This window comes from Trachypithecus francoisi, unplaced genomic scaffold (assembly GCF_009764315.1).
Source record: "Trachypithecus francoisi isolate TF-2019V2 unplaced genomic scaffold, Tfra_2.0 Lachesis_group8, whole genome shotgun sequence".
Taxonomy (NCBI): Eukaryota; Metazoa; Chordata; class Mammalia; order Primates; family Cercopithecidae; genus Trachypithecus; species Trachypithecus francoisi.
Genome location: NW_022681473.1, coordinates 102,119,126 through 102,142,054, shown reverse-complemented (window position 1 = coordinate 102,142,054; position 22,929 = coordinate 102,119,126). Strand labels below are relative to the sequence as shown.

General features: G+C 42.5%; 2 protein-coding genes across 28 annotated transcripts in view; one reads left to right on the top strand and one right to left on the bottom strand.

Moving 5' to 3' along the window:
• The window catches only part of USP28 (ubiquitin specific peptidase 28), an 81,287-nt gene extending 79,045 nt beyond the window's left edge, over nt 1-2,242 (top strand). For all 27 annotated transcript variants that reach the window (XR_004435649.1, XM_033204257.1, XM_033204254.1 and 24 more), the window contains one exon: nt 685-2,242. Coding sequence is in view for 26 of the 27 variants with exons in the window: in XM_033204257.1 (XP_033060148.1) it covers nt 685-860 (176 nt within the window). In the remaining variant the exon portion in view is untranslated. The remainder of the gene's footprint in view (nt 1-684) is intronic.
• Nucleotides 2,243-17,903: 15,661 nt separating this feature from the next.
• Nucleotides 17,904-18,857, bottom strand: CLDN25 (claudin 25). Its single transcript, XM_033204907.1, has one exon. It carries the CDS (start codon nt 18,591-18,593, stop codon nt 17,904-17,906), a length of 690 nt encoding a protein of 229 aa, XP_033060798.1. The 5' UTR covers nt 18,594-18,857.
• Nucleotides 18,858-22,929: the final 4,072 nt, after the last annotated feature.

Below are 22,929 nucleotides of genomic sequence, written 5' to 3'. Positions count from 1 at the left end.
ATCATACCACTGCACTCCAGCTTGGGCAATGCAGTGAGACCCTATCTTAAAAAATATATATATATATACTCCATTGACTTGTTCAAGTGTTTAAGTTGATAGTATTTATTTAAAAATTCTGTAATAGCTAGTTGCTATGTCTTTCCCTTTACTGTCGTCAGTTTTTGTTTAGACTCCAACCTGAAGCCCAAGACAAATTTGTAAACTTTCTTAAAGCACTATGAGTTTTTTTTTTTTTTAAGCTCGTCAGCCATTGTTAGTGAGGTTCATGTGTGGCCCAGGGAAGCCAAAAGATTGTACACCCCTGATTTAAAACCATGTGTATACATGGATATATTGTAAACATTTGAAAGAAAATATTACCATCATATCTGTATTAGAGTATCTTATATACTTCCTTGTATTTTAAGAAGACAATTGGTTAGAAGACCCTTTCATAATTAAGTAATTATATAGTGTTATTTTGCCAGCATCAGGTGGCCTAAAGCAGTGAGCTAAAGTTTGGTTTATTTGCCTTTGCTCCTGGTTTGGCCTGAAGGAATAATCATTTATTAGTAGCTGGCCAGCATAATGCTTTGACGTTTGAGGTTAGGTAAGGGGCTAATAGAAGGTCTTTCAGGCTTGTTCACCTTTACTCAGAGATCTGTTTAGCTGTATGTGTAACCATCTGTTTTCCCTCCACAGAAAATCTGCAGCTGTGCCTAGGGGAGTTTCTACCCAGACTTTTAGATCCTTCTGCAGAAATCATCGTCTTGAAGGAGCCTCCAACTATTCGACCCAATTCTCCCTATGACCTATGTAGCCGATTTGCAGCTGTCATGGAGTCAATTCAAGGAGTTTCAACTGTGACAGTGAAATAAGCTCCCACATGTTCAAGGCCATTTTGGTTTCTGGCTGCCTGCCTCTTGCACAGAAGTTCGTTGTCACAGTGCTCACCTTGGGAAGAGCATTAGGTGGGCACATAAGATTCCAATTCAGACCCCAACCATGCTGCATGTGTAAAGAAGGATTGAAAATAAATTTGCACTTTTTAGGTACAAAATTATAAAAGCTATTTCACTAGAAAAGGCAGAAAGCAGTGTATTAAGGTGTTGAATTACGCCAGAAGACCTGAAATGCCTTGTACCTACAACAATGGTTAGGCTTTTCTAAGCCTCTTGCCACTTTTAAAATTATCCTTCGGACATAAATATTTTGGGCAGCAGAATAGAAGAATGATTCATGAGAACCTGAACCAGATGAACATCTACTAGTTATTTTATCAAATACAGATGACATTTAAAAATTCTTAACTGCAAGAGATTAGAAATACAAACCTTGCCTGGCTCTTGACAGGAGATGACAAAATGGGTTGCTGATGAACCGCGCCCTTTTATATGTGGGTAGAATATAAGATCACATGGCAGTAAGATGTTGAAAAGTCAAAAGAGACCTGTCTCTCTCCTTTCTTTTCTATCTTTTAAATAAACCAGAAAACCTCATACTCAGTCCTCAGTGAAAGAAAGGAAAGCATTAAGGACTTTAGACAGAACAGCACTGTGTAACTTGACTGAAGATCATGCATTAATAGTTGTTAGGCATTTAGGTAAAATTTTCTAATACCTAAAAATTGTCAAAAACAGTCGATAAGGCTTCTGCTGGCCCAAAGACTATTTTGGTTCACCTCCTCTTTTTTGCTTTTTTTTTTTTTTTCTGAGACAGTCTCACTGTGTTGCCCAGGCTGGCGTTCAGTGGCACAATCTCAGCTCACTGCAAACTCCATCTCCTGGGCTCAAGTGATTCTCGTGCCTCAGTCTCCCGAATAGCTGGAATTACAGGTGTGCGCCACCACACCTGGCTAATTTTTGTATTTTTAGTAGAGATGGGGTTTCACCATATTGGCCAGGCTGATCTCTTAACTCCTGGCCTCAAGTGATCTGCCTGCCTCAGCCTCCCAAAGTCTGGAATTGCAGACGAGCCACTGTACCCGGCCTTCTTTTTTGCCCTTAAAAGTAAGGGATGTGGGTTTGTTTAAAAAAAACAAAAAAACAAAAAAAAGCGAAAGAAAAAAGCAGCATACGTATGCAAAACTATATATATGTATATGTAGAGAAAAATACTTCCCACTGATCATTTTTAAAAGGCTTCTGATTGGATATTGTGTTTTAACCAAATTTTAAAGATTAATGGAATCATGAAAGGGAAGAACTCTTGATACAACTATGCAGATTTTATAAATGTGCAATAAAAGTATTTGTTTTACCTTTGATGTGCAGTATGGTTTTTATTTAAATATGTATTTTCCATTTGGGAAATGGACATACTTGGTATTTGTCTTGTTCCAGTTTTTCTTCTTTAAAACCAAAAAGCAGATTAAAGGGTTGATAAACTGGATGGGGACTGAAGTGCCAGTGTTTGAAATAAAAGGCAACAGTCAATTCTTGAGCAGTACCTAGTGGTAACTGATACTTTTAAATCTCATTGGCTATTTGCATTACATGTAAGCTCATCTACTTTGTAATTTGTCAAATTTTAGAATGCAAAAACAGCAATTTTCTTAAAATGGAGTTTCTTATATAGTCATCCCTCAGCAGACACTGGCAATTGCTTCCAGGACCCCTGCATATACCAAAATCCATGCATACTCAAATTCTGTAGTTGGCTTTGCAGAACCTACATATAGGAAAAGTTGACCCTCCATACGCTTGGGTTTTCACATCCTGTGAATACTCTTGTTTTCGATCTGCATTTGATTGAAAAAAACCTCATGTAAGTGGAGTAAGTGTAACCTCATGTAAGTTTGAACCTCATGTAGTTCAAACCTATGTTTTTCAGGGATCAAACTGTACTTTGATTAATGGTAGGCCATGTTTTACAGATACTCAGAGGTGCTTTAGTGTTTTAAAACTCGTTGCAAAGATTTGTTTCATGGGAAGTTCATCAATTTTCTTACTGATTACCTTTTACAGTTTAACGTTCTGTCTACCTCCATTTGCCTTTCACTTTTTAATCCCTGTCAATATTGAGTCCTGTGTGCAGTGCTTCAGTTATATTATTTTACTTAACCCTGGGATGACGATAGGGACCATGATTTTATCCAAGGTCATAGATCTTTGTAAGTGGTAGAACCAGCACACTAATCCTTGGTGTGTCTGACTTCATAGCCTGTGCTTTTAACAACTGTTCAACTGTCCTTGGTAGTCATGTAAAATATTTTGTGTCTTCTTCACAGTAGTTATTTCCTGGTCAGCTATTGGGAATCTACAGTTGGCCAAGAAAGGAACAGGTGGACATCTGGGGTTTGTGGTGCTGAGTAGTCTGTATCATTTGGATCCACCAGGGGGAGTCCTGAGAACTATTAATAGTTTCTTACTCCTAACAGTATCTGGCTACCTTTAGGTACAACCAAAGGCCTCCACAAACTAAGGTCTCAGACTGGTTTGTTTGTTTTTTTCACAGCTGTCAGGCTAAGCATTTTTTTTTTTCTTTTCAGACAGGGTCTCACTCTATCCCCCAGGCTGGAGTTGAGTGGCATGATCTCAGCTCACTGCAACCTCCGCCTCCTGGGCTCAAATAATCCTTCCACCTCAACCTGCCGAATAACTGAGACTACAGGTGTGCCACACCCCGCTAATTTTTGTATTTTTAGTGGAGATGGGGTTTTGCTGTGTTGCCCAGGCAGGTCTCAAACTCCTAGGCTCAAGCGATCCCTTCACCTTGGCCTCCCAAAATGCTGGGATTACAGGCATGAGCCACTGTGTCTGGCCTGGTTTTTACCTTTGAGAAGAATAAGGATATGGGGAAGAAGAAACCTATGTGACCCTTATCCAAAATGATTCAAGAGTTTGAGCAGGATACCTCACCTCAGCATAAATTCTCTTGAGACTGGATTTAGACTGGGTTAACTGGAATTGCAATCATCTTCTGTTTGGATTTGTTAGCTCCTTTAAGAACTAGCAGGCATACTAACTCATCTTTACCCTATCCACTTCAAGAACATATGAGGTAGTTAACATGTAACAAAACAACTTAGTGAATAAGAGACAAGGATCAAGTGGAGTGCTGGGAATGTAGCAAGGGTAGGATAGAAGGGATGGTGTCAGAAGTCATGTAGCTGTTTATTCATTTTCCTTGCTCAGTTTATTGGATTTCATTGTATGACCATATTCACCATTTATTGTCCTTTGAGCTCCCCATTTTTGGCTGCTAATGCACAATCCTACCAAGAACATTCATTGTACATGTCTTGTTGCACACATGAATGCATTTCTGTTGGTGTATAACTACAAGTAAAATTACCAGGTCATATAACCAAAATGTTATACCAGTTTGATCCCACCATCGGTTTATGAGTTCCAGTTGCTCCATATGCTTGTCAACATTTGGTTTTATCAGTATTTTTAACTGTAGCCATTCAGGAAAGTGCACAGTGATAATCTCGTGGTTTCAGTGTGCACTTCCTGAATACTCACGTCGAGTCTCTCTGTGTACTTACTGGCCTTTGGTCATTGTTTTTTTTGTAAAATACCTATTTAGGTCTTCTATTCATTTTTGTTGTTGGATTTATTGTCTCTAACCTATTGATTTATAGGAGTTCTTTATATCTTCTAGCTATGGAGCCCTTATTGGTTGTATACATTGCATGTGTCTTCTTCCACTCTGGCTTTTCACTCTTGGTGTCTTGATGAAAATAAGTTTTTGATATTAATATATTTGAATCTATTCATCTTTTCTTTCATGGTTAGTGCTTATAATGTCCTCTTTAAATTATTACCCAAGGTCATAAAGATATTCCGTTACCTTTGGGAAGTTTCACCTTTTTTTTGAGACAGAGTCTCACTCTGTCACCCAGGCTGGAGTGCAGTGACACAATCTCGGCTCACTGCAGCCTCTGCCTCCTGGATTCCAGCGATTCTCCTGCCTCAGTCTCCCAGGTAGCTGAGATTATAGGCACGCGCCACTATGCCCAGCAACTTTTTGTATTTTTAGTAGAGACGGGGTTTCACCATGTTGGCTAGGCTGGTCTTGAACTCCTGACCTCAGGTGATCTACCCGCCTCGGCCTCCCAAAGTGCTAGGATTACAGGTGTGAGCCACCATGCCCAGGCAAGTTTCACCTTTGATAGTTGATTGACCAAGCCCTGTTTATTGAAAATATCGTCCATTTTCCAGTGCCTTGCAATGCTACTAGTTTTGTCATAAATCAGGTGTGTTCACAGGGGTCTGTTTCTGGGCTCTTTTGCCTGTTCCATTATCCTATTTGTCTGCTTGTACAAATATCACACTTTTTTTTTTTTTTCAAGGCAGAGTCTTGCTCTGTCACCTAGGCCGAAGTACAGTGGTGTGATCTCAGCTCACTGCGAGCTCTGCCTTAGGGTTCAAGTGATTCTCCTGCCTCAGCCTCCTCAAGTAGTTGGGACTACAGGCACACGCCACCACACCTGGCTAATTTTTGTCTCTTTAGTAGAGATGAGGTTTTGCCATTCTGGTCAGGCTGGTCTTGAACTCCTGACCTCAGGTGATCTGCCCACCTTGGCCTCCCAAAGTACTAAGATTACGGGCGTGAGCCACCGTACCCGGCCTTCACACTTTCTTAATTAGTATAGCTTTGTAACAAGTCTTTATTTCTTGATTTCTGGTAAAACAACTTCCCTCCAGTTTTGTACTTCAAGATTGTGTTGGCGATTCATTTTTTGTTTGTTTGTTTGAACAGGGTCTCGTCACCCAGGCTGGAGTGCAGTGGTGTGATCATGGTTCACTGCAGCCTTGACCTCCCAGGTTCAAGTGATCCACCTAGGCCTCTTGAGTAGCTGGGACAACAGTAGCTTGCCACAACACCTGGTTAATTTTTGTATTTTTTGTAGAGATGAGGGTCTTACTATGTTGCCCAGGCTGGTCTTGAACTCCTGGGCTGAAGTGATCCTCCCAGCTAGGCCTCCCAAAGTGCTAGGATTACAGGCATGAGCCACTGAGCCTGGCCTCTTGGCTATTCTTGATCCTTTGCATTTTGGCATACATTTTAGGATCATTTTGTTAGTTTCACACATGCACACACAAATCTCTAGCTATTTTTTATTAAGTTTACAGTGACGAGATAATTTGGGAAAAACTGACATCTGCATGGTGTATCTTATTTTTTTTGTTGTTGTTGTTTTCAGATGGAGTCTCGCTCTGTCGCCCAGGCTGGAGTGCAGTGGTGCGATCTTGGCTCACTGCAAGCTCCGCCTCCCGGGTTTACGCCATTCTCCTGCCTCAGCCTCCGGAGTAGCTGGGACCACAGGCACCCGCCACCGCGCCCGGCTAATTTTTTGTATTTTTAGTAGAGACGGGGTTTCACCGTGTTAGCCAGGATGGTCTCGATCTCCTGACCTTGTGATCCGCCCACCTCAGCCTCCCAAAGTGCTGGGATTACAGGCGTGAGCCACCACGCCCGGCCGGTGTATCTTATTTTTTAAAGCTTTTTCTTAATTTTCATATAAAGGTCTTCCACCTCTTCCAAACGATTTATGCCTGGGATTTTTTTATGTTTTGACATTCTGGTAAATGTCATTTTTTCAGATTGCATTTTTATTCTCATATCTAGAAGTGAATTGATGTTTAATAGTTTATAGACTTCAGAAGATGTTTTTATACATAATTAGGTAATCTGTGAATGATGACTTTTATTTCAAATTGTTACAATTTTTGTTTATATTTCTTGCCTGATTACACTTACTAGGACCTTTGGTACAATGCTGAATATATAGATGGTGAAAAGTGGGCATCTTTGTCCCCTAGTATCTGGTGGTGGGGGGAGTTCAATATTTCACCATTAAGTATGCTATAGGTTTGTTGTAAATTTCACTTACTAGGTAGAAAAAGATTCCTTCTGTTACTAGTTTGCTGAGTTTTTTTTAAGCTTGAATTTTTATCAAATGCTTGTATGTATATCAAAATGATTACATAGGTCTCGTTCTTTGTTCTGTTAATGTGTGAATTACATTTCTTGATCTCCAGTGTTAAACTAGCCATGTGTTGTCAGAATAAGGTAAATTTGACCATGATATTTTTTATATGTAGATGGATTTTTGCATGAATATTCATAAGACAGATTGACCTTGTATTTTCATTTCTTATAATGTGCTTGTTAAGGTGTTGGTGTCAAGATTATTCTGGCCTTATTGAATGCATTGGCAAGTGGTCTCGTTTTCTATGCTCTGGAATAGTGTGGGTAAAATAGGGTTATTTCTTCCTTGATTGGAAGAATTCATTGTTGAAGCCATCTGAGCCTGGAATTGTCATTTTGGTTTGTGGGAATGCTTTTAATTATAGATGTAGTTTCATTCAGATATGTGGGGTTTTCAGATCTTTCTGGTTGCTTCTTTGTATCAGTTTTGGAAAATTATTAGAAGTGTGTCCATTTTATCTAAAATTAAAATTTTATTTACAGGAAGTTCATAATTTTATCTTGTAACTATTTATTTATTTATTTAGAGACAGAGTCTTGCTCTGTCGCCCATGCTGGAGTGCAGTGTTGCAGTCTTGGCTCATTGTAACCTCTGCCTCCCAGGTTCCAGCGATTCTTCTGCCTCAGCTTCCTAAGCAGCTGGGACTACAGGTGCGCACCACTATTCCCAGTGAATTTTTGTATTTTTAATAGAGACAGAGTTTCACCATGTTGGCCAGGATGGTCTCGATCTCTTGACTTCGTGATCTGCCCGCCTCGGCCTCCCACAGCCCTGGGATTACAGGCATAAGCCACCGCACCCGGCCGACTTTTTATTTTTAATTAGGGTCTGTATAGTAATATCTGTCTTTTGTTACTGATACTGGGTTACTGGGTGATTTGTATCTTTTTTGCTTTCAGTATTTTGCAGTCAGTCTTTTCAGGGGTTTATTAATTAGTCTTTTCAAGTAATTATTAGCTTTGTTTATTTTTGCCTTTTGTAAGTTTTTTTTTCCTGCTTTTTAAAATTATTATTGAGACGGAGTCTTGCTGTGTCGCCCAGGCTGGAGTGCAGTGGCACGATCTCAACTCACTGCAACCTTCAACTCCCTGGTTCAGGCGATTCTCCTGCCTCAGCCTCCTGAGTAGCTGGGACTACAGGCGTATGCCACCACGCCCAGCTAATTTTTGTATTTTTAGTAGAGACGGGGTTTCACCATGTTGGCCAGGGTGGTCTCGATCTCTTCACCTCGTGATCCACCCGCCTCAGCTTCCCAGAGTGCTGGGATTATAGGCGTGAGCCACCGCGCCCAGCCCTTTTTCTGCATTTTTAATAAAAAACTCTTCAGTGGTGGTTGTTAACCTTGGCTTCCAATTCAGAATCAGCTGTGTCACTTTAAAAACTACAGCTGCCAAGGCCTCAACCCTATAGACACTGAGTTGTTAGACTTGGGCTGGGCCATTGACGCTTTTATGGTTTAGAAAGCATCACAGGTGATTCTGATATACAGTCACAGCTGAGACCTACTCATTCATATAACTTTTTTTTTTTCTTTTCTCAAACTGTCTCACTCTGTCACCCAGGCTGGAATGCAGTGGCATGGTCATGGCTCACTACAGCCTCGACCTCCTGGGCTCGAGCGATCCTCCCACTTCAGCCTCCTAAAAAGCTGGGACTACAGGCATGAGCCACTATACCTGGCCTATAGAACTTTTATACCTACTAAAAACACACACACACACAAAAACAAAAAACGGATTTTACATTATCAACACTATGGTTTTATAAAAGGTCTGTAGAACCTCCTTCAATGATAGATTAAAGGTTACATACTCGCCAGGCGCGGTGGCTCACGCCTGTAATCCCAGCACTTTGGGAGGCCGAGGCAGGTGGATCATGAGGTCAGGAGTCAAGACCAGCCTGGCCAAGATGGTGATACCCCCGTCTCTACTAAAAATACAAAAAAATTAGCTGGGCGTGGTGGCACGCACCTGTAATCCCAGCTACTCTGGAGGCTGAGGCAGAGAATTGCTTAAACCTGGAGGAGCAGAGGTTGCAGTGAGCCGAGATCATGCCTCTGCACTCCAGCCTGGGCAATACAGCAAGGCTCCATCTCAAAAAAAAAAAAAAAAAAAAAAAAAAGATTACATACCTTTTAAATTAATACTTTTTATCTTCTGCACATTCGTCATTTAAAACTTGACTCTAGTGGCGATATAGAAATATATATATAATTTTCTGTATAGTTAGCCTTTCCTTTAATTACCAAAAACTCATCAGTTCCTTAAGGTTTTCTCATAAGTTGAAGTTCTGAGCTAATCAATCATTACATTACTTTTTCCTGAACCTTTAAAAAAATTCTCTACCTTCTTTTTAAGTTGTTGAACAATAAACTGACACATTGATTTACTATAAGTCTGAGTAGAACTGGCTTAAGAGAGGTGTGTGTGTGTGTCTGTGTATAGTAAAGGTACACAAGCATAGGTGAGAGTTAAGAGATTTTAAGGATGTTACCATGTCTTCCTTTTAGCACCCTTGGTTGGGTGTGATGGCTCACGCCTGTAATCCCATCACTTTGGGAGGCTGAGTCAGGTGGATCACTTGAGGTCAGGAGTTCAAGACCAGTCTGGCCATCACAGTGAAACCCCATCTCTACTAAAAATACAAAAATTAGCCAGGTGTGGTGGTGGGCGCCTGTAATCCCAGTACTTGGGAGGCTGAGGCAGGAGAATCGCTTGAACCTGGGAGGCAGAGGCTGCAGTGAGCCGAGATCACACCACTGCACTCTAGTCGGGACAGAGTGAGACTCTGTCTCAAAGCAAAACAGCACCTTTGATTGCTTCATTGCCCATTAAGTTGTTGGCCAGTTATGATGACCCCTCAATCTCCTTGTTGTGTTATCTGATTGCCATTTATAGACAGGAGAATAGAATCTATTCCAGGAATGGGTCCAACAAGGCATAAACCTGGCCTCTTTCCTTTTCAAAAGAAGATAAGCCTGGGTTGTCCCTGCTATCCCAGCAGGACAAGAAATTACGATAATTAATAAGCAGGAATATTAACTTTGAGTACAAGTAGAGGTTAGAAACCATCTGAAGAATTTAGATGACTTGGAATTGATAAGCTGGCACAAAAGTGGTACCCAGGAATGCCAATAATGAGCTCTCAAAATTAAATATTTGCTGGTCTTGATATGAGTAGAATTCACGGAGGGATGGTTGGTTTTCTATCTAGGGTCCTGGTGATGGGCTAGATGTTTCACTGCATGGTGAAGATGATCTTCCCAAGTTAGCACTTAGATTTTAACAGCCAGGGCAGAATCCCTAGTGATGACTTGAAAGTAGTAGTGTCATTCACAAAGTCATCTCGACTATCTCTACTTATGGAATAGCCAGAGCTCATTCATAGGTTAAGCAGTTCTACAGCTTTCCTGATAAGTCATTACTGAATCAGTATGTCTTATAAGATGTGGTTCCGTGAAAAGAATAGTGACATTGGAATCTGACAGATCTGAGTTCAAATACTGGCTGAACCTTTCTTTCTGGTCTATAAAATGAAAATATTTACCTGGGGGCTGTGTTTTAAGGGTTAAAGAAGAGAATAGACATAGAAATGACTCAGTGTAAAGATGCAGATGCAAATGCAGTTCTCATAGGGAAATTCATCATCCAGGCAAGAATTTTAAGGGTTATCCTGACCTACATAGGGCCCACATGTGGGTTTTAGATAACTGGGGTGTATTATCAAGATATCCAGGGAGCTGTGGGCCTCTGGCAAGTGGATGTGTTCATACTAGCCAGTGTGACAGAAGACAGTGTTATTGAGGGGATTGGGGCTTACACTTGATATAAAAATTGCAGTATTTCAGATCTGATTGGGCTGAGCATGATGGTGGATGCTTGTAGTTTGAGCTACACCACAGGATGAGGCAGGAGGATCACTTGAGTCCAGGAGCTCAAGATTGCAGTGAGCTATGACCGCATGACTACATTCCAACTAGGCATCAGAGTGAGACCCCATCTCTTAAAAAAAAAAAAAAATCCAGATCGACTCATCCTGTTTTAGATATATTTTTCTTTAGTCATCTTATTGAATGGCCTGAACTTGATTGATAGGACATGGTGAGTTGACAGCTTTGTTTTTGTTTTTACTGTTACTTTCTTCTTCTTTCTTTTCTTCTTCTTTCTTCTTCTTCTTCTTCTTGAGTCTTGCTCTGTTACCCAGGCTGGAGTGAGTGCAGAGGTGTGATCTCAGCTCACTGCAACCTCTGCCTCCTGGGTTCAAGCGATTCTCCTGCCTCAGCCTCCTAAGTAGCTGGGACTACAGGTGTCTGCCACCACGTCCAGCTAATTTTTGTATTTTTAGTAGTGACAGGGTTTCATCATGTTGGCCAGGATGGACCAGGATGGTCTCGATCTCTTGACCTCGTGATCTGCCTGCCTTGGCCTCCCAAAGTGCTGGGATTACAGGTGTGAGCCACTGCGCCCGGCCCACTATTACTTTCAAAATGATCTTTCCCTTCCTTTCTCCTTGATAGCATCTAAAAGATCTCAAAGGTTTATTGTCATGTATGAGTAGGAAAACAGAATGATTTTCATGTATGAAAGAGCCCAGGCTAGTCTCAATCTAAATTCACTCTCATTCATTTCAGTGCTTCTCCCCTGTCCTTAGTTCAGGCCTCAGCCAGTGGTTCCCAGACCAGCAGTAAGGAAGGAGATGTAGGATTTCTTTCACTCTCCCTCCCCCATTCCTTCGGCTAACCCCCAATTTGGTTCCCTCAGAGCCTGGGGGAGGAGAGTTTATAGGAGAAAAAAGCAAAGGGCATTTTTTACTTCTTAAAAAACTGTCGGCCAGGTGCAGTGATCACGCCTCTAATCCCAGCACTTCAGGAGGCCGAGGCAGGCGGATCACGAGGTCAGGAGATTGAGACCATCCTGGCTAACACAGTGAAGCCCTGTCTCTACTAAAAATACAAAAAATTAGCCGGGCGTGGTGACGGGCACCTGTAGTCGCAGCTACTCGGTAGGCTGAGGCAGGAGAATGGTGTGAACATAGGAGGCAGAGCTTGTAGTGAGCCGAGATCGCGCCACTGCACTCCAGCCTGGGCGACTGAGCAAGACTCTATCTCAAAAAAACAAAAAACAAAAAACCTGTCATTGTCTAGATGCAGTGGCTCATGCCTATAATCCCAGCACTTTGGGTTGCTGAAGTGGGAAGATCACTTGAGCCCAGGAGTTCAGTTGCCAGCCTGGGCAACATAGTGAGACCCTGCCTCTATTAAAAAATAAAAATAAAATTTAAAAAAATACTGTCATTTATAATACTCTCTTGATTCAATGTCCTTTATTATGACAGAAACCCAATTACTAGGTCTTGCAGGGAGCATTTTATGGGCTCTTCAGAGGGCCCTGCAGAAAACCTTCACACGCCATTCATTCGCTGATACTTTCGGGTTTTCTGACTGACCTCTTACCTCTTTGGTCCTGCCCTGATCATTAACACTTTCCAATGGCACTTTGGAACATCACTCCGATTGCCTTCTCCAGCACCCATTTGGGTATAGGACATTCACCACCTTGTCCTAGTAAAAGGCAGAAGTGCAGGTGCTGCTGCTGTCCCACTCCAACAAGCCTCCTGCCTTCAGGCTGCTTCAGTGGAGGTCACACACCTGCCTCTAGGCCTCTGCCTAGGTTTTCCCAAGAGCTTTCTTGGGCTCCATTCTGGTTGCAGCAGGAGCGGGCCCACGGAGTTTCTGTGGCTCAGCAGGTTTGGGATGGGGGTGTCTCAGATCCAGTCTTCCCTCCTGGGAACAACTTGGACCTGCAAGTGGTTCTCTCAAGGTCCACATCCATCCCATTCCTCGCTAGGAAGGATAGAGAACATAATAATACTCTAGACTGTTATGAAATCCCTTCCAGGAATCCTCCCTTAATGACTCTGGACTCTTCTCTCCTGTGGGATGTTGGGAGTGAAGGTGAACCAGTTTGGACACCTCTTAGCAGCCCATCTCTTTAGAATATAAGGCACTGTCACCTATGGGACAGGGCTTTGAGGCTTTACTCAAAACTCTGGGCAACAGAAAAGTTCATTCCACATCCTATAAACGTAGATGAACAACTGGGTTAAAAAATAATAGATCCATCGATTGATGGAGTAGAAAGGGAACTACATCTTCTTCTAGTTCCCTATGAGACCAGTGACTATAAACAAACATTTTCCTGAGTTTCTTATTGTCCTGATCCTCGCTGCGAGGACACATCTCCTGGCCAGAAGCCCTTGAAACCATTCTGACTTCTTTCCCATCCCCAAATCACATTCCCTTAGGACTTTTCCCTAGAGCTAATTCAGAAGTTCAGAAGGGTTACGGATGAGTATTTTAATAGAGACCTTCTGGAATGCCTTCACTCCCATTGGTGAAATTTTCAAACCCAAAGACAGTTTGATGGAGAAGATAGCACCAAGTGACTAAACTCTAACTGCATCAAATTTGGTGAGTCCCTGAGTTATTTTCCTCCACTACCTTGCACATAATAAATACTTCTGGCTTGAAATATTGATTGATTAATGTTTCTTTCTCTTTCCGATACATATGACTACACACCTCTCCATGTGTAACCACAATAAAGAAATGTTTTTGATGTGAGAATAATCTGCCACAGATCTATATGAGAAAAGGCCGTGTTGAAGTTATGATTTAATTAGTTCTATTTTTATCTCTCATTATTTGCCCCTTCAAAGCAGGTGGCTAAAAACAATGGCAGTTTTAGGTGAACAGCATCTCTTTCCTCAGACTCTCTCTAAATGCGGATTCCCACTAGAATGCAGATCACATTCCCTTTTGGGGAAGGACATGCTGTTGGCCACATGGCCAGTATGTCATCAAGAGTTTGTGCCCACACCCATTTTAAAAATTCCTTTTGTCCTTTATAAAGAGAGTTGGGAAGACAGAATATTTTCTTAACAAATCGTTAGTGTCCATTTCTCTGCAGAGGAAGCCATAATCACTTGCTGATGAAAGAATGTCATCAGCACCTGCAAATGTGGGATTCAGGTGAGGGCTGCAAACCACCAGCAGGAGCAGGTGAGCCACCTGGCAACAAGGACCCTGTTTAAACCTCAACATAAGCACAAAGGAGGGTTTTATTTTGAAGGTCTTTGGTTTTTCCATCGACTTCAGTGAGAAGTTTTTTATTTTTTTTGAGACAGAGTCTCACTCTGTCGCTCAGGCTGGAGTGCAATGGCACGAACGCGGCTCACTGCAACCTCTGCCTCAGCCTCCCAAGTAGCTGGGATTACAGGCACCCACCATCATGCCCAGCTAATGTTTGTATTTTTGTAGAGATGAGGTTTTACCATGTTGGCCAGGGTGGTCTTGAACTCCTGACCGCAGGTGATCTGCCTGCCTCGGCCTCCCAAAGTGCTGGGATTACAGGCATGAGCCACCGCGCCTGGCCTTCAGCGAGAGTTTTTCCTTTGGTCTGGTCGATTGTCTAAGCAACCCATCCCATAAGGCCATAGGACAAAGTGAAGAAAGACTGCCATGGTGCCAAACCCTGGCTTCAAGTCTTGAGTCAGTTAATTACCCCCCATGGGCATGTCACCTAAATTCTCGGAATCTCATTTTCCTCAGTAGCAAAACAAATAATATCTGCTCTTCCAAAACTGAAAAAATTTTCAAGATATGTTCAGTAAAATTACCAACATTTACCTGTAAGCCCAACACAACTGTGTGATAAGGAAATTTCATAGAGACAAGTCATTAGAAAAGGGAGAGTGGGTTACTGCTGCCAAGCTCCTGTTCCCAGACCATGTGCTTGGTTTCCCATGTTCCTGAGAATAGAGACTATGTTCCTTACTGAGGCCTACAAGGCCCTACAAGATCTGGCTTCTTCCTACTTTGCCAGCTTCACCTTACGCATCTTCCTCTCCCCTCCTCATCTGGAACTGCTACCCACCCTTTATTGTTCAGCCAGTTATCGCTTCCTTTGAGTATCGATTCGTGAACCACTGACTAGGTTAAATCCCTCCTATTGCATGATCTTTTTTATGTATATATATTTTTTTCTCTTTTTTACATTCATAAAAGTTGATTAAACTATTGCATGATCTTATAAAACCATGTACCTTTCCAAATTTGTAAAGGTTGTCAAAGTTACTATTTACATTTATTTGAGTGATTTTACATTAATATTTGTCTCCTGGCTCAGTGCAGTGGCTCACGCCTATAATCCCAGCATTTTGGGAGGCCGAGGCGGGTGGATCACTTGAGGTCAGGAGTTTGAGACCAGCCTGACTGTGGTGAAACCCCGTCTCTACTAAAAATACAAAATTAGCAGGGTGTGGTGGCACACGCCTGTAATCCCAGTTACTTGGGAGGCTGAGGCAGGAGAATTGCTTGAGCCTGGGATGTGGAGTTTGCAGTGAGCCAAGATCGTACCATTGCACTCCAGCCTGGGCAAGAGTGAAACTCTGTCTCAAATCAACAAAAAAAATTGTCTCCCTAATTTGCCTGAATGAGGGACAGGAATATATTTTGTCTTACCATTTTATCCTGTTTCCTAGCACGTGGTCAGTGCTAATAAATGTTTGTTAAGTGAGTGAATAAATGATCAGATGGATGAGTAATGAAATGATTCTTTCATGTAGACACTGGGAGGTCAAGAAAATGCTTAGATAATTGAGCCTCACCCCTGACTGAAACTTGGTCCAAAGAGCTTTGAAACTTTATTGAGAAGGAGTAGCTAATATAATAGGCATTGGAAACCATTTTCTGACCTACCAGACACGGAAAGCCAGGATACACCTTTGATGCAAACTGGGCCTTTGTACTCAGAGCTGTATTTGCCTAGGGATCATTTTGATTTGTTCATGCCAAGTAGACATACATAAAAGGACAGCCATAAAAGGAGAAGGAGCTTTCTGGAGAAACTGTGACTTCCAGAGAAATCTGCTCTGGGTAAGAAGGTAAGAGTTGCAGAAGATGAAGTTGCACCTATGCAGACTCCATTTCTGCAGGGGGGGGAAGAAGGTACTTTTCTAAGGAGGGAACTGTCCTGGGCTACTTTGGCAAATTTGTTTACTCTTGTGTCTGAGTGTGTGTATTCTTGAGCAATGGCTATCTCGTGATATTGGGGCTATTTTATCAGGAGGTGAGAAGCGTTGTGAGACCTCAGAGTTGAGCTGACAAAGCACAGCACCAGCTTGGGGAGGGAGGAATGTCCTCTGTACTGTGAGGAATCCAGCATGCCTCTGAACCTGGAGAAGTGACCTACTTGGGGCATTAGGAGCCATCCCCTTTAGCTGCTCTCCTGAGGGAATTGTTGGCAGGGCCAATGGTGATTCTTGAACTGATTACAGGAGTGGAGGACAGGTGGCAGGGAGAGGAACAAGGTGGATGCTGCAGGATGATTGCAGCTGACAAACAGGTTTATGAGCAACAGGAAGCTCCTCCTTCAGGACCTGCAGAAATGCTGGAGGAAGACCTGAGGTGGGGTAGTCAGGAGAGAGTCTGCCATTGCAGGCAGAGCAAGCAAAGGAACTTAGGTTAGGAAGGGACTTGATTTGTAGCCACAACCTGGGTAGATCTGCTGACACTCAGGTTAAAATTTAAGGGGAGGCCAGGAGTTTGATACCAGCTGGGCAATATAGCGAGACCCCATTTCTACAAAAAATTTAAAAAATTAGCTGAGCTTGGTGGCTCATGCCTGTAATCCCAGCTACTCGGGAGGCTGAGGCAGGAGGATCCCTTGAGCCTAAGAGTTTGAGGCTGCAGTGAGCTATGATCATGCCACTGCACTCCAGGCTGGGCAACAGAGTGAGACCCTGTCTCAAAAACAAAAACAAACAAAAAAACACAACAAAACAAAAATTCAAGGAGTTATACTGTGATTTTGCACATGGTGAAAGACATTTCTGAGAAGCTACTTCTTTCATATACATGCTCACATTGGGCAGTATTTGGACACAGTCATTCTAAGGTAATCACTGTGTCCCAGTTTGCTTGGGACTTGGCTAGTTTTAGCACTGAAAGTACCTTGTTCTAGGCAAACCAGGAGAGTTGGTCACCCTACCACTCACTTAGACTAACTGTTAACCTTCAGGTGGGGAAGACAGAGTAGACTGCTTGTCGCCTCACGATGTGGCAGAAACAAGACTATGTCTCTCCTTTGGGATATTAAGGATCTATAAAACAGCAAAGGTATATTGTGAAGCTCTCTTTCTTTTTTTTTTTTTTTTTTTTTGAGACGGAGTCTCGCTCTGTCGCCCGGGCTGGAGTGCAGTGGCCGGATCCTGGCTCACTGCAAGCTCCGTCTCCCGGGTTCACGCCATTCTCCTGCCTCAGCCTCCCGGGTAGCTGGGACTACAGGTGCCCGCCACCTCGCCTGGCTAATTTTTTGTATTTTTTAGTACAGACGGGGTTTCACCGTGTTAGCCAGGATGGTCTCGATCTCCTGACCTTGTGATCCGCCCGTCTCGGCCTCCCAAAGTGCTGGGATTACAGGCTTGAGCCACCGCGCCCGGCCTAGCTCTCTTTCAAATTGTACACCTGAGGCTGAAAATGGACACAAAGAGGATTTCTGTCCTAAGATGCTGTTCTGGGCCAATAATTCATTTTCCTTTGCCAAGGCACCTTCTTCAACTTTTTTTTTTTTTTTAACCTATACAGAACAGTAAGTGCCTATTCACACTAGATTTTCTCTGATGGTTGCAATTTTGTAATATATTTTTCCTTAGTAATGAAAGAATCAAATATGTAATTAAAGTTATGAGTTTTAAAGCATTTTTATATAAATAAAATCTCAAATCAGAAAAACATGTTTGTTAGATACTGTGCCCTGAGTTTTTGTTCTGAAATGAGGACTACCATATCATCAATACAATCACATCCTTGGTAAGTGGGACAGTGACCACCACCCTCAAAATGAAGCAAACAAACCTAGAGTGAGAAAGGATTCTACAGACATTCCTTTATTCCACAGATCCTTGGCAGAAGCCAGTCCTAGACGACGGGGTTCCTAGGTTTTAGCATGAGGTGGAAGGAGCCATCTGACTCCTCTACTGGAGCACAGGATGGGGGGACGGTGGGACCAACCATCAAAGGAAAAGGCACATCTTCTTTTCCCAGGCAGGATGAGAAGACGAGGAGTAGCCCACCAAGAGCCAGGAAAATACCAGCAGCCCAGCCCAAGTAGAGGGCACCTCCAAACTCCCACTGAGGTATGATGTCAGAGATGCTGTCATCCCAGAAGTCTTGGATTGTGGCATGGGCCACCCAGGAGACGGGAAGGAGGGTAGTGGCTAAAGCAGATGCCTCCAAAGTCCCTCCCAGGAAGCCAAGCCACCTCTTGAATACCCATCTGATCCTGTGAAACTGGAAGCATTCAGACCCAAAGCTGGAGAGCAAAAGCCCCAATAGGCCCAGCCTGTGGGAGGCTACCATGAGGATGCGTGCTACCTGAAGCTCCTGGGGCAGAGACAAGAAGGATTCAAAGGCCTTGCACACAGTGGCAACTTCCTCTCGAACCACGCAGACCTCCCAAATCCCCATGATCCAGGTCTCCATCTCGTTCAGTTCCAGATTAAGAGTCTTCCACTGGGGCAGGATGGTGGTAACACAGGAGCAGACCCAGCCAAGGAGGGAGAGAAGTAGCCCCCCGAGCTGGACTTTCCCACGGAAACTCCAGCCCATAGTCACTCCCACCACAGATGCAGAAAGAAAAGGAGCACGAGTGGGTCAGTGACTGGTTAGCAGGGACTACTTGAGTGGAAGATCTTTCACATTGGGAGAGGGCTCTTGTTTCAGTGTTCTGAGCAGCAGCTGGGGCAGGTGCCAGGAATTGGCAATGTTTGGGTTTAAGGGGTGTGTCCAATATCAGATGTGGTGTGGAGTCTGGGGGAGGGTCCCATGACAGGCAAAAAAGCCATACAGGGAGCCATCAATACATATCTGATGAATAAATTCATAAACTAAAATCACTCCTCAGCTCTAAGATCACAAGAATGATCGATGTTCTGGAAATACACATCGATATAATCTTTTCGAAGGGCAACATGACTTTATGTGTCATACTTTTAAACATATGCATACTTTGACCCAGCACCTTATCTCCAGAAATCTACCTAATGTATCATGGATATGTACAAAGATTTATGAAAATGTCCATTGAAATATTGTTAAGAATTGTCATTTTTTGTTAATACTAGGCAATCATTTTAAAGTGATTTTATAGAAAGAATTTTAATGATATGAAAAATATTTTTGATATATCGTTAAGTGAGAAAAGCGAGTGACCAAACAGTACATAGAATATATAGAATGCAGCCGGGAATGGTAGCTCAGGCCTGTAATCCCAGCACTTTGGGAGGCTGAGGTGGGTGGATCACTTGAGGCCAGGAGTTCCAGGCCAGCCTGGGCAACATGGCGAAACCTCACCTCTACTAAGAAAATAAAAAAATTAGCCGGGCATGGTGACACACGCCTGTAGTCCAAGCTGCTTAGGAGGCTGAGGCAGGAGAATCTCTTGAACCTGGGAGGTGGTGGTTGCAGTGAACCGAGATCACGCCGCTATACTCCAGCCTGGGTGACAGAGTGAGACCCCATCTCAAAAAAAAGAAAAAGACAAAGAATATATAGAAATACGTGTGTGTGTGTGTGTGTGTGTGTGTGTGTGTGTAGACCACAAAATGTTAACATGATTATTTTGGTGATAAAATTATGCATAATTTTTATTTCCTTATTTGTGCTTACCTATGTATTTTACGTATTTTATAAATTATCACTTAATATTTTTATTATAAAAGTGCACAAATATTAATTTTACAAAATAATTTTAAATTCCTCAATCCAAGGAACCTACCCAAACCCAGAATATCCCCAGAGGGAGGTGCTCCCTCCCCAGGCTCCCCGTGCTGCTGGGACAGCAGCTATAATAAATGGTAATCATACCAGCTTCCATTCCTGTTTGTTGTTGCTGCCAAGTAGCAGGTTCTGACAGGAAAGGAAATAATTTGCATTTACTGTGTACGGCTAAATGCCAGACTTTTGGCTAGACGCTTTATCCTTACTTAATTTTCACACTGTCACTGTACGATACACTTTAGGTAACTTGCCAAGGTCCCCCAGCTGGTAAACAACAGATTCAATGTGAGCCAGGCAGCTCAAACTCGGACATTTCATGTTCTTGTCCCCAGGCTGCAGAAGCTGCCTCTGCACACTGGTGACACAGCATGTGGGTGAGACTTAGTCTTTATAGCAAGACAGAGAAGAAAACGGATTTATTCTGTTGGAGTCATGAATGTCTGACTCATGTGTTTCCCTATTCACAAATTAACCTACTCCACACTGTGTGGTAGATATGAAGTGAAAGCAAAGGTGTTTCTGAAAGGAAGAGACATACCCTAAGAAAGGAGGATCTTGACTTTGTCTAACTGATGGCTCAACACCTAAGACATCTGGTATACCAGTGTTTATCAGTGGTGTGAGGTTTTGGGGGAAGGCACACAGAATCATTTGAAGTGCTCATTTTTCTTTTATGTTTTATTACAGAAAACTTCAAACATATACAAAAGTAGAATGAACGGTATAAAGAAATCGCCTATCGCATTGTTCCACTTCAAAAATTATCCACTCGTCCCAATCTTGCTTCATTTCTACCTGCACCCACTCCTTCCCTTTCATACTATTTTGAAGCAAATGGGTTGCTTTTTCAAATTGTAGGCACCTTATGCTGCTATTATAGCAACATGATTGAAAATACTGTGCAAGCTTGGAAACGCTGTCTGCTTATACTGTCCTCTGCCAGAAATAATGCATTCGTTACTTTGCTTCTTGAATACAGGGATGTCATGTGTATGTGAGTCATGATAGGCCAGGAGGAATCCTTTCAGGCTTTGCTCCTGATTTCCTTGCCTTATCCTGATGATTTGTGAACATCTGCGAATTGGGAGACATATAAGCCATGATAAATGTGAACTATGAAGAAGGTGAGGTCAATGAGGGAATACAGAACACATGCATGTATTAATTTCTTTTTTAAAATTCAAGTATTCATTCATTGTTGCATGCATTGACTGTGTGTAGCCATCGCAGTCCATGCTGTGTGCTCTTTCTTCTCCTTTCTCAGCCTAACTCTGGCTGTTCCCTGACTTTTCCTTGGACCTTGAGGAACAGTCTTCACCTTACCCAGTAGTCTCTCTGCTCAGGAAGAAGACCACAAAATGTTAACATGATTATTTTGGTGATAAAATTATGCATAATTTGTATTTCCTTATTTGTGCTTACCTATGTATTTTACGTATTTTATAAATTATCACTTAATATTTTTATTATAAAAGTGCACAAATATTAATTTTACAAAATAATTTTAAATTCCTCAATCCAAGGAACCTACCCAAACCCAGAATATCCCCAGAGGGAGGTGCTCCCTCCCCAGGCTCCCCGTGCTGCTGGGACAGCAGCTATAATAAATGGTAATCATACCAGCTTCCATTCCTGTTTGTTGTTGCTGCCAAGTAGCAGGTTCTGACAGGAAAGGAAATAATTTGCATTTACTGTGTACGGCTAAATGCCAGACTTTTGGCTAGACGCTTTATCCTTACTTAATTTTCACACTGTCACTGTACGATACACTTTAGGTAACTTGCCAAGGTCCCCCAGCTGGTAAACAACAGATTCAATGTGAGCCAGGCAGCTCAAACTCGGACAGTTTAGGCAGTTGTGTTTTGTGGGTATGTACAGATAGGTTTTCTGGAGGGAGGTCCCAGAACCTCAATCTCAAAGTAGCACTTCCTTTCATTCTCACTTCAGATTTCTCATTACCGTTGTCGAAAGACAAAATTACAACAAATTTAGTTTAAAGATCTTAATTCACTTTATTTGTGATTCTAGAATCAGGCAACACTTCATTCCATAAAGTAGAATCAGTGTCCTGATGAGCTGAACAGAGGAGGTTGGTTTTATAGAAAGAAAAAGGCTGAAGAAAAGAGAAACAAAGAACATAAAGCAGATTGGCTGTTTCAAATTTAATTTCCTTGTAAGGTGGGAACCAAGAAACAGAACAATATGAAAATAACTGATTGATTGGCATCAGTTTAGTTCAGGTACTTTTTTGTAAGAATTAAAACAGAGGGAACTTCGTCATCACACTGACTGAAACTGGCAGGTTTGGGAATTTAGTGACTATCTCTCATTCTCCTGATTTCTCAGAAGGTCAGATAGACAGCTTAGTTTTGGTGTGGTGAAGCAGAGCTTTAGCATGAGTGACTCCATTTTGGTTTGGTCTGTTGGGCTTAGTGCAGGAACTCAGTCCAAAGCAATGGCCTCCTGTAAATGTTAACATTTTGAAACCTTTCTGATTCAGTCAGAGACTGGGTGCTTCTCTTCCAGTATTTCCTCTGCCATTTGCACCTTCCTCAGGGGCAGATTAAACTTCAGGGCTCGTTACTTTCACAGGTCCCTTCTAAGACTGGCATCTAATTTTATATTCATTGTTTTATATTCTTTTTTTTTTTTTGAGACGGAGTCTCGCTCTGTCACCCAGGCTGGAGTGCAGTGGCCCGATCTCAGCTCACTGCAAGCTCCCCCTCCTGGGTTTAAGCCATTCTCCTGCCTCAGCCTCCCGAGTAGCTGGGGCTACAGGCGCCCGCCACCTCGCCCGGCTAGTTTTTTGTGTTTTTTAGTAGAGACGGGGTTTCACCGTGTTAGCCAGGAGGGTCTCGATCTCCTGACCTCGTGATCCGCCCGTCTCGGCCTCCCAAAGTGCTGGGATTACAGGCTTGAGCCACCGCGCCCGGCCTATATTCTTTTTCTTAAAGAGTCCTTCCCCTCCCTGCAACTGCATAAGATTTAGGTTCCACTAAATCTAGATCCATCCCTCATCTACCTACAGATTAGTAATTATCATATTTTTCTGTGATTATATATTCACATGTCGTGGGTCCCCAGACCTAGCACAACGTCTGCTATGTGATAATTGCTTAATAAATATGCAGTACAAAGTTTCAGAATTTTCATCTGTCAGTCATTC